At 36.5% G+C, this 12,325-nt stretch overlaps 1 protein-coding gene across 1 annotated transcript; it reads left to right on the forward strand.

Moving 5' to 3' along the window:
* Positions 1-7,153: 7,153 nt before the first annotated feature.
* Positions 7,154-10,384, forward strand: LOC104090491 (glucan endo-1,3-beta-glucosidase 1). Its single transcript, XM_009595597.4, has 4 exons — positions 7,154-7,426; positions 7,522-8,802; positions 9,709-9,736; positions 9,889-10,384. The coding sequence occupies exons 1-4, from the start codon at positions 7,333-7,335 to the stop codon at positions 10,061-10,063; spliced, it is 1,578 nt and encodes a 525-aa protein (XP_009593892.1). The 5' UTR covers positions 7,154-7,332; the 3' UTR covers positions 10,064-10,384.
* Positions 10,385-12,325: the final 1,941 nt, after the last annotated feature.

The raw sequence follows: 12,325 nt of genomic DNA on the forward strand, positions 1-12,325 counted from the left end.
AAAATATTGTCACGACCCAAAATCCAACTAGTCGTGATGGCACCTAACCCAACCCGCTAGGTAAGCCAATTAACAACTATCCAACTCCAATGATATTTAATAAGACGGTTATGTAAAGAAATTATCTGATTCTTATACATTTCCCAAGGACTGGTAGTACAAATCATGATCTTCTAAGAATAGAGTTTACAAGGCTGAAATGAAGTAAATACATCATCTGTTTGAAAAGTACATAAACAGAGTTTCATAGATCTAAGGCTACCATGAACAAGAGGCAGCTACGACCATAACGCAGGTACATCTTCAATTCCGGCTCCCGTCGATCACAGCAACATCAACAGTGAATATCTGCACGCAAGGTGCAGAAGTGTAGTATGAGTACAACCGACCCCATGTACTCAGTAAGTAACAAACCTAACCTTAGGTTAAAAGTAGTGACGAGCTAACACGAAGGTCGGGTCCAACACCAATATTCCACAATAGTTTATAACAGCATAGTACAAGAAATAAAAGAGGTATCTCAGAAATAAAATGCTCAATTCGTTCACAGTTCCAGAAAATAGGCATTTCTTTTCAAGTATCTTAGTGAAGACCCAAATCTTTTACCAAAAATGCCAAAATACGAGTAAGTTTGAAAACTATGATTTTTCCCAAAACTCCTTTCAATAATAAGATGTTTCATTTTCAGATAGCATGAGGAAAGTACGTCTCTATGCCTACATGTCAAGATATAGGTAAAATCATAAATGCCACCAAAACCGGATAGCAGAAGGAAATGTATCTCTATACATGTATCTTAAGTACGCATGTCAAATGCAATGCATCTCAATGATGAGCTCATGTACTCACACTCTCAGAGTACTCAATCTCACTGTCTCGGATTCCCTCTCACTATGCTCAATGCTCAGCATACTCAATCACCCAGCATTGTAGAATACCTGCTGCAATGTGCAACCCGATCCACATATGACCATAAGGCCCGTTGCGGCGTGCAACCCGATCCAGATATATATAGTCGATTGCGCTCACTAGGGGTGTGCAGATTCCGGAGGGGCTCCTACAGCCCAAGTGCTATAATCCACATGGACAAGTCACGTGCTGCACGAACAACTCACGTGCCATAATATTAATATATGGATCTGCACGGACAAATCACGTGCTGCACGGACAAATCACGTGCTGCACGGATAACTCACGTGATGCACGGACAACTCACGTGCTATAGTATCAATATCTGGATCCGCACGGACAACTCACATGTTGCACGGATAACTCACGTGTTGCACGGACAACTCACGTGTTATAGTATCAATATTCTCACAAATAGGCCCCCGGCCTCACTCAGTCATCAATCTCTCCAGTCTCACTCACGGGCTCACAATGTCATGAAACTAGCCCCACAATAATGATATGATGTATCAATAAATAACAACTGAGACTGAGATATGATATGAATGCATGAATATGACTGAGTATGAAATATCAATGAAATCAGTGAAATGACAGCAAAAAACGACCACCATGGGTCCTAGAAGTATCATCATAAAGCCTAAACATGATATCTAACATGATTGACAACTCAATTACTTTATCACATGGTGAAAACACGGACATCAACAAAGTAGGACCACTATACAGTGCCATAGAAGAAATATAGTCCCAATTCATACGGTGCACACCCACACGCCCGTCACCTAGCATGTGTGTCACCTCAATACCGATCACATAACACGTATTACAGGGTTTTATACCCTCAGCACTAAGTTTAGAAGAGTTACTTACCTCGAACAAGCCAATACTAATGTCGAGCAAGCCAAGCGATGCTCCAAAGATGCCATCACGCCCGTTCCGACCTCCGAATGAATCGAAACTAACCAAAAACGAGTCAAGTACATCAAACAATGTTAAAAGAACCAATCCCGATCGAAAAAGATCAAATCTCGAATCAAAAGCCCAAAATCGGCCAAAAGCCCAACCCGGGCCCGTACCTCGGAACCAGACAAAATTTACAAAATCCAACAACTCATTCAATTACGAGTCCAACCATACTAGTTTCACTCAAATCCAATTCCAATTCGATGTTCAAAACTCAAAAATTCATATTATTAAACTTGCTTTTGGTTATTTGTGTTTTCTTTAAATTTATAAATTCATGTTTTCCTTCTGTGAGTTATTATTTGCCCTTATTCTATGTAGTTGAATTGTGACATATTACTTACTTGAATTATTCCCATTGTCTTTATTATTATTATATTATTAAACTTTCACCCTGTCTTTTATTATTTCCAGTAGTGCCTGACCTGACCTCGTCACTACTCTACCAAGGTTAGGCCTAACACTTACTGGGTACCGCTATGGTGTACTCATACTACGCTTGTGCACATCTTTTTATGCAGATTCAGGTACTTCCTATCAGACCAGGTATCAGTGAGCTAGCCGTTCGCGTAGACTTCAAGGTATATCTGACAGTGTCTGCAGAGCTTGGAGTCCCCCTCTATCCCTATTATGTTGTTTTCCCTTATTCTCTTTAGATTCTGATGCACAGAGACACCTAGAATAAATTCTTAAAAGCTTGTGACTTATCTCTACCGGGTTTTGGGAGTTGTATTTGTTTAATTTGCAGTTCTTATTTATTCAACTGTTAAGGATTTAATTTCAGATTTATATTCAGTTATTCCGCAAATTGCTAGGCTTACCTAGTCTTAGAGACTAGGTACCATCACGACATCCTACGGAGGGAATTTGGGGTCGTGACAATTGGGGAGAGTGTATTCTCACATCCACATACCTCATAAACAGATTACCATCATCTTGCCTCAAAAACAAGTGTCCATTTAAAGTATTGCATAGAAAGGGCCCAATTATTCTCATCTTAGGAGCTTTGGTTGTCTCTGTTTTCCAACTATCCTAAAAACTCACAAGGATAAGTTTGAGCCTAGGGCTATACCTCATGTGTTTGTTGCTTACCCTTTTGGAACCAAAGGTTACAAAGTTTTGGATCTAGTCAGAAAGAGAATTCATGTCTCTAAACATGTAAAGTTCTTTGAGAACATTTTCCCTTTTAGTCTGTATCCTAAGTCTGCTCCTCGCTTTTTCAATCCTTATATTTCCTCTTCCTTTCCTATATCAAAATTGACTACACCTGAGAAAGTTTCTATATTTGTTGACCCAATGATTACATATGATTCATCACCTAGACACAACAGTCCATTATCACCCACACTCATTCCCAGGAATGATCAACCTAGCCCTGAAGATGATCAACCTAGTACTGAACCCTTCATTCCTTCTTCCCATGTTTCACTCATTCAGGATCACTGTGGTAGGCACTTCTAATCCCAGTAGTCCTCCTCCATCTGATTTCAACCAACACTCTCATTCCTTTCCTCCAGAACCAACCAGACCACCTAGGACACATAACACCAGACCACATAGGACACATTAGCTTCGTACATACCTGAAAGATTATGTTGTCTCCCTTCCCAATGTCCAGCTCTATCACAATAACTCTTACAATTCATCTTCTTCTTCTTTCAGTTCTCTTACACCTGAGTTGTATCCTATTTCTCTTAACACTCTAACTACTAAGAGTCAACAGATGATACAGGTCATATCGCATGATTGTGAACCTAGTTCTTATGGGGAAGCAGCAGCAGTTCCTGTTTAGCAGGCTGCAATGAATCAAGAGTTTGAGGCTCTTTATGCCAGCCATACTTGGGATTTATTACCCCTACCTGTTGGAAAAAAGGCAATAGGGTGTAAGTGGGTGTACAAAATCAAACATAAGGCAGATGTGAGTATTGAGAGATACAAGGCAAGATTTGTTGTGAAGGGGTACACACAAGAAGCTGGAGTGGACTATACTGAAACATTTTTCCTAGTTGTCAAAATGACAACTTATAGGGCCTTGATAGGGACTGCTATTAAGAAGGGATGGGAGATCTACCAATTTGATATTAATAATGCATTCCTTCATGGTGATCTACATGAAGAAGTGTATATGCAAGTGCCTCTAGATTTACTTGTAGACAAGTTAGGTCTAGTGTGTAGATTGAATAAATCCCTATATGGTTTAAAGCAGGCTAGTAGGTTGACTGAGGAACTATGTTTTAGGGGTTATGAACACTCTATGTTTGATTATTCCCTCTTCCACAAGAAGCCCGATGCTTCTGTGGTGTTTGTAGCAGTTTATGTGGATGATGTTCTTCTCACTGGATCACACTTGGAAGAAATTGAGTCCCTTAAAAGTTTTCTGCATGAGACATTCAAAATCAAAGATCTTGGTAGGTTGCACTACTTCCTAGGGCTGCAGATTCTTTATATGCCAACTGGAGTATTGATCACTCAAAAGAAGTTCATCGTGGACTTACTCTCTGAATATGACTGTATGTCTTACTCTTCCTTGTGCTCACCTCTTGATCCATCACTCAAACTGAAGCCTAATGAGGGCAGTCTCCTGACTAGTCCCACACATTATAGAAAGCTTATTGGCAAGTTGAATTTCCTCACTAATACAAGACCTGACATTGCTTATAGTGTCCAACACTTAAGCCGGTATATGCAAAGTCCCAGAGATTCTCACTTGAAAGCTGGTGTCCATGTGCTGAGGTATTTAAAAGGATGTCCTGATCTGGGGATCTTCATGAGCAATAGTTTGGATTATACTGTGAAAGCATTATGTGACTCAGATTGGGCAGCATGCCCTGAGTCTAGGAAGTCTGTTAGTGATTACATTATTCTCCTTGGTGACATGCCAATCAGTTGGAAGTCTAAAAAGCAATCCACATTTTCCCTTTCATCAGCAGAAGCAGAGTACAAGTCTTGTAGGAAGGTGGTGGGAGAATTGGTTTGGTTGATCAGATTGCTTACTGAGTTGACTGTTCTTTTATCTCTTTCTGTACCTATTTTTTGTGATAGTCAGGTAGCTCTCCACATTGCCAGAAATTCCGTTTTTTATGAGCGCACGAAACATTTTGAGGTAGACTTTCATTTTGTGCGCGACAAGTTGAAAGAAGGGCTCATCTCTCTGCATCACATCTCCACTCGTGACCAATTGGCTCATATCTTCACCAAATCTTTGACTGGGGCCAAACATTCCAATCTTCTTAGCAAGTTGTTAGTGACTTCCTCCCTTCCGCCTTGAGGGGGGGTATTGAGATTATTACCATATTTAACGCTTAGCCACTTTCTGTATGGTTACTTTCTTGTAAAGTATGCTAGTCTTGTAATAGCAGTTAATAGTTAGCAAAGGTTAGGAAGGTTAGTTAGTGCTAGCTGGCATACAGCTGTATTACTAAAGCATTGTATATACTATCTTCGTTCACTTTTACTTGGCACGTTTTGACTTTTCACGCCCTTTAAGAAATAATAAATGAAGTGCATAATTTATCATGATGCCCATATTAATTGATGCATATTTTATTGGATTTGAAAAAATGATTTGAAATGAGTAATAAATATTGTGAGTATAACAGGGGGAAAAAATTGTCTTCTCTTAATATGCATAAAGTGACAAGTAAAAATAAAAATCTATTTTTAGTATATTTGTCAAGTAAAAGTGAACGGAGGGAGTATATCGGAAGCCACATACAGTCAATAAATATTGAAGATTCATTTTCCTTATTCACGTGTGGGTCTTCCTCTAGAAGGTTCTCTTGAGAATTGGGACCTTTACTATTTTCCTCCATTAGAGCTCACCCTAAGCTCAATTGTATTGTCTATATCTCAATTTTCGATAAACTTTTACAAAGCTTAAACTAGGTTGACATGCTTAATTTCAGTTTGTATTAGTGGAACGTTTATATTTGAACTTGTATTATTCGAATTCCTCGTACATAATAATATATTGTAACTAAACTAATATTCTTTTTCTTTCTATACGTCACTTTAATGGACCCAATTCTTCAATGAAATTAAGCTTTTCTTTCTTTCTTTTCCCTAAATTTAATTTAATTTAATTTTTATTTTCTTCTCCTTGAAAAACAAGGGCTGTAAATAAAGGTCCAATATACGTTTCTTTCTTCAATAAAAATAGCTCTTGACTTGCCTTACGGCTCTCTCTTGCGTCAACCACGCATGCGTCTCCGTCCGTTGTTTTATTTTCAACCTTTTCACTTTTTCATTCTTTTTTTCACCTTTTCAAATGAACTGAAGACAGTTTGCTGGGGTTAATTCAGTCATTACACAAGGGAAAAGTCAGGTCTCTGATTGCCAGCCTGGAATTTGAGAAGCATCTCAGGAATTCAAGAAGTAGCCTAGAGTTCAGTAAAAATCTTGTCTTTACATCCAAGTTGAAGCATTTTATCTTCACAACTATTTTACACATTAAGAATTGTTTGGTTCACACAATCGATAAGTAATCAAGAATGAATTATTATGTAATTGATAATTATATAAAATTATTATATGAAATTAATAGGAATTGTTTACTCTAAACACACTTGTACTTTAATTTTCGCATTATTAGTACATTGTATTCTTACTCAAATTCTATGTTGCATAAGATAATATATGGATTTCGCATAACTTAATGTAATTGGTATTATTGAATACATCAGACTATATACTTCATTTGTTATGTGAAAAATAAATTATTCAGCCTACTAAATGTAGCATTAATATGTGACTTGTGAGAACTACTTTTCTTAAAATTTTCTCCATCCGTTTTAATTTATGTGAACCTATTTTTTTTTTAGTCCGTGTTAAAAAGAATAATCTCTTTCCTTATTTGAAAATAATTTACCTTTATGCAATGATTTATAGCCACACAAAATATATGTGTCTCATTTTACACCACAAGTTCAAAAGTTTTCTCTTTTTTCTTTAAGTTCCGTGCACAATCAAATGGGTTCCTATAAATTGAAGCGGAGGGAGTATTTTATGTAAAATTTATGCTGAAATTATTTTTGTTACCCTTTCAACCAAACGACCCGTATTACTGTTCCAACAATCAAACTTTTGTGCCAAACCCATCATGGAAAAAAGAAAGTGCTCCAAAAATTGCAGAGACTTGTCATTTCTTTTAATCTTTCCTCCAATTTTCTTGTCGGTTCACAAGGTCATTATTGTCATTTCACCTCACATAACATCAAATCCAACAATGATCTAGCATTGCAGGTAAAATAAAATAATGACACCAAAGCTTCCTTAAAGTGCATTTTACTTTCAAGAATTATCAATGCTTTCTTCTTATGCCTATTGCCTTGCTCCAAATTTATAGATCTTGCTAAGTCAAAACGCTCCTTACTAATTACAAAATTTTCCCAAGATAATGCAATCCTTACCTGACCCTGAAACAGAAGATGATACAAGAAAACCTCAACCTTCTCTTTAATGGCAAATACTAAAAAGCTCCCTCTTTTCTTCTTCTTCTTCTTTGTTGTCTTTTGCTGCTGCTGCTTCACATCAATTTCCAGTTTTGTACCAGGTAAACACATGAGCCAATCCCATGTTTTTACTTTTTTTGGTGTTTCTTGGTTTTTATGTTTTGTCTTATGAATATGGTGTCTGAATGTGTTGCAGAAATAAAAGTGCAGCAAGATAAAGATGAGCCATATGTGGGAGTGAACATAGGTACCGATGTTTCCAATTTTCTATCACCTTCAGACTTAGTTGCTTTTCTGCAATTACAGAAGATAACACACATAAGGCTTTTTGATGCTGACCCTGATATGCTCAAAGCATTAGCCAAGACCAAAATCAGAGTCATTATTAGTGTACCTAATAACCAAATTCTTGCTATTGGTTCTTCTAATACTACTGCAGCTGCCTGGATTGGGCGCAATGTAGCAGCCTATTACCCTGAAACTCTTATCACAGCAATTGCAGTTGGAGATGAAATCTTGACCACTGTACCAAGTTCAGCTCCTTTGCTTATGCCAGCAATTGAGTCACTTTATAGTGCTTTAGTGGCTGCAAATTTACATACCCAAATCAAGATTTCAACCCCAAATTCTGCTTCCATTATTCTTGATCCTTTTCCACCTTCTCAGGCTTTTTTCAATCAGTCCATGAGCTCAGTCCTTTCTCAGTTATTGCAGTTTTGTTCAAGAACACAGTCACCTTTGATGATGAATTTGTACCCTTACTATGTTTTTATGCAGAATAAAGGGGTTGTTCCTTTAGACAACTCTCTGTTTAAGCCCTTGACACCTTCTAAAGAGATGGTGGATCCTAATACTTTGCTTCATTATACCAATGTGCTTGATGCAATGATTGATTCAGTATATTTTTCAATGAAAAATCTCAATGTTACAGATGTGGTAGTTCTTGTTACTGAGTCGGGGTGGCCTTCAAAGGGGGATTCTAAAGAGCCTTATGCTACAATTGACAATGCTGATACTTATAACTCCAATTTAATTAAGCATATTATTGATCGTAGTGGTACACCGTTGCATCCGGAAATTACTTCTAGTGTGTACATATATGAGTTGTTCAATGAGGATTTGAGGTCACCCCCTGTGTCCGAGGCGAATTGGGGGCTGTTTCATGGGAATTCGACGCCCGTTTACTTGCTTCATGTGTCTGGAAGTGGTACATTCTTAGCTAATGATACCACTAATCAAACGTATTGCATAGCGATGGATGGGGTTGATAAGAGGACATTGCAAGCTGCTTTGGATTGGGCTTGTGGACCGGGGAGGGCGAATTGCTCCGAAATTCAGCCAGGGGAGAGTTGTTATCAACCTAATGATGTGAAGAATCATGCTTCATATGCATTTGATAGCTATTATCAGAAGGCAGGGACATCTCCTGGTTCTTGTGACTTCAAGGGAGTGGCTATGATCACCACATCTGATCCAAGTAAGTCTATCATAAGCTTAGTCTCTATATGGAGTATATTCTTTTTTCTTGCTATTTCAAGAAAAGATTAGTTCGTTGCATTAAAAATGAAATCTTGAAGTTTTAGTTATGGATTTATGAGCTACAATTAGTTTGTTAACAATGAGAGCTGAAAATGGATGATTCGTTGTCAGGTGATTTAAGCATTTTGTCCCCAACTATGTTATGTTCAACATTATGGTGTAAACTATTTGATGAACTATCAACAACAGAAAGTTTGATGACCTTTTTAGGTTGATACCTTGACACTGTAATCACAAATGTCGCATTCTACCAAATAATTAATGAGCTAGTGCTTTGCAGACCCACAATGGATCTTTGGTGCGCACTTGGATATAGAGCCACAAGCGCCTCATTCAAAATTGGATGGTGGGGAAAAGTTTTTCATAGTTATTGTTAGTGGACACACAAATTGAAGTGTATTGAATATTCAATTATATAAAATAGGAACATAGTTGCATGGGATGTCGCATTGACTTAACTATCAATGAAGTAGGTGAAAAAAATCATAGGTGACCATGGTTCAAATCCCATCAAATACAAAATATACTAGATGATTCCTTACATTTTGTCTAAGCCTTTATTTATAGAAAAAGAAGAAGAAACATATTAATAATAGCATTGACCGTGGCTCCAACTTGGATATAGAACCACAAGAATGCATGTCTTTTTATGGAGTTAAACTTAACCAGCCTATGTTGTGGCTTTTTAAGCCCTTACTTAGAATAGAGAACTTTCATCTTGTTGTTTATATCTTTAACCAGCAAGTCTATGGCTCCACTTGTTTCATGTTTTTAGTGAAGTCTATTCTAAATTATTAGCTGAAACTCTGAACTTGTGTCTTTCCTTTGTGGGGAATATTTGCAGGTCACGGGAGTTGTATATTTCCAGGAAGGTGAGCATAATTTTGGTCCTTTTCATTCCCATGCCATTTGTCCTTGTCTTTCTCATTTCCCTATGCTATTTAGCTGTAAAAGCATAGTAGGTTTTCAATGTCTTGGTTTTTAGCTTTTTTTATTTACAAGCTATAAATTACTAAAAATGCAGCAAGACGTTAAGCAATAAAACGACTCAGGTGGTGAATGCGACACAGGCAAGTGGAGCAAACACAATAAGATTTCCTGGAGCACAGACAAGTATATTGGACAAGAATGTGCATGTTTTATTTGGTATTGCCTTGTGTTTGTTTTATTATTCATTGATTCAGGTACAATTAAGTTAGTTCTTTAGCAGAAGTCTTTTCTTTGTTTAATAAAAAAGTAGTAGTTCATTGTGGAGGGCAGTATGTTTTGCAGAGGAGTGTTTTTTCTGTGGATGATTATTTTTTGGGGAGGATCACATGTAAGGGATTCTTTGGTGTACCTTTTTATAGAAAAAGTTGTATTTAATGAGATTCTTGGAAGCTCTGTTTCCTAATGATAAAAAAGACCTCAAGCAGGAGAAGTGGAAGCCAATGTGTGTAGATTTAGTTTTGAAAAACAGTTGAACAATTGAAAATTGTAATAGATCAAAATTAGTTAAATATCTTTATTTTGCTGCAAAACTATTTCTGGATAGTCAAATAATTAAGAAAAATATAAAAAGTGAATAAAGAAGGAAAAAAGGTTTTTTTTAATTATTTATATAAAATTACAGTCATCTGGTTCCCTTTTGTTTATTGGAAACCAGAACAAAAAACAGATCTTCTTTTGGCTCAAAATTAGAATACCCTTTTTTTTTTTTTTACTATAAAGCACCTACTTTAGTTCTGAAACTAAATAGGACCAGTAGTAGCTCTTTATTTGTTTATATTATTTTTTTTAATGTGGGAAAGTTTTTCCATGATTCATGTTTATGGTTTCTTTAAGTCTTTAGGTTGAAGTGAAAGGGAAATAATAGAAGAGCCCACATGTGGTGGTGAGGCTGCTTAGTACTTTTGGTTTGGGGTCAATTTCAGATACAACTTACAGACTAAAGATTTGGATTTAATGTATATTGGCAGTTTTTATTTAATATTGGTACTTGTTGGCCTTTCAATTTATCAAATTGTCAAATCTGCTGGAGTTGTAGCCTTTATGTAGAGTGTAGGTGGGATGCTTTGGCTGTATACCCTTGATATTGTCACCTTAAAAAAAAAAAAAAAAAAAAAAACAGCAGAAATCATGCTTACTCCTCAGATAAATTTATACCATTGCTAAAGCTATTCTCTTGATATAATAATGATAATAATAATAATTAATAAAGATGAAGTGATGTTTCAGTGAAGACATTTTTTACTTGACTTAGATTCAACCAACAGTAAGTTATTATCGAATCTATATTACTATAATAGATAATGAAACAATAGATTTTTCTGAAACAGAAAATAGAAAATTAGCAGCAACAGAATGTCGAAATAATCAACCAGAATCTGAAAAATAATTTCGGAATTAAATCGAGCCCACTGAATGCACAGTGTGTCCTTAAGAAAATTATTCCCCTCAAGTACCTGAGATGCTGGAATATTATCCTCCTCCTAGGATAGAACGATTTAACTCACCAGAGTGTTGGTACTAAAAACGCCGGTGAAACAGCGAATCATTGAAGGCTGTAAACCACACTAGAATTTTAATTGTGCAGAAGAAGAAGAAGAGCTCAGAAAATTTCGTAAGGAAAGATTCTGGGATCAAGGCATATTTATAGCCATTTTCTGGCACTGTTTATGAAAAGGTTTGCAACCTTTCAGAAACAGTCATGGCTGTTGAAACAGGTGGGAACATTTCTCGTTTGAAATATTCCGGGAAAAAGGATTTAAAATAATCCGGGAAAAAAACGGACCGGGTTGCGTTGCGGGTCTTGGGTTATTCTGGGTTGAATTTTCGTTAATTAATTAAATAATTAAAAAAAAATTTGTCCAAAAAGATTAATCAATCAAAGGATCTTTGACCAAATGCGAAGCTGAGCAAGCGACAATGACTTTCTTTCTAACTCATTTAACACCAAAAGAAGTGTTTTCTCAATATAAGCACATTCACTTGTCTTTCCACCACCAATGAGGGACACTTGCTCTTTTCCAAAGCAAAAGGGAACTCATTTTCCCTCCACTTTCTTCCCTCCATTTCACATTCACCAATTTTTTAATCCCAACAAGTTGCACGGATTATTTTTATATTACATATTAACTTTGGTATAATGGTTAACTATAGTAATTGTACATTGTTTAATAATGTTACTTGGTGTGTGTTTTCTGGGGGGTGTGTGTGTGGGGTGGGGTGGGTAGGGGGAGGGGTTCATGTTATAAAGGAGCAGTAAAAATAAGGGATGACTGAATATGAAAATATGACATTTGTACCAAAACAAATTCGATGTAGACGCCAAAAGGATAAGTTCATCTATGGTCAATTTCTGAAGCAGTTTTCTACTTGTCATATTTTCTATTTTATAGCTATATTTCATTCATCTTTTTTTGCCTTTTTTCTTTTTCCTAAATCTTTGTCGAACACAATTACAGTGAAGCATGGCATGA

This window comes from Nicotiana tomentosiformis, chromosome 2, assembly GCF_000390325.3.
Source record: "Nicotiana tomentosiformis chromosome 2, ASM39032v3, whole genome shotgun sequence".
NCBI lineage: Eukaryota > Viridiplantae > Streptophyta > Magnoliopsida > Solanales > Solanaceae > Nicotiana > Nicotiana tomentosiformis.

What these genes read in the sequence shown, in the direction of transcription:
- LOC104090491 (XM_009595597.4), top strand. Translation starts at nt 7,333, where the DNA reads ATGGCAAATACTAAAAAGCTCCCTCTTTTCTTCTTCTTCTTCTTTGTT. An exon ending in AATTTCCAGTTTTGTACCAG is followed by an intron (nt 7,427 to 7,521) that starts GTAAACACATGA and finishes AATGTGTTGCAG; the next exon opens with AAATAAAAGTGCAGCAAGAT. An exon ending in GATCACCACATCTGATCCAA is followed by an intron (nt 8,803 to 9,708) that starts GTAAGTCTATCA and finishes GAATATTTGCAG; the next exon opens with GTCACGGGAGTTGTATATTT.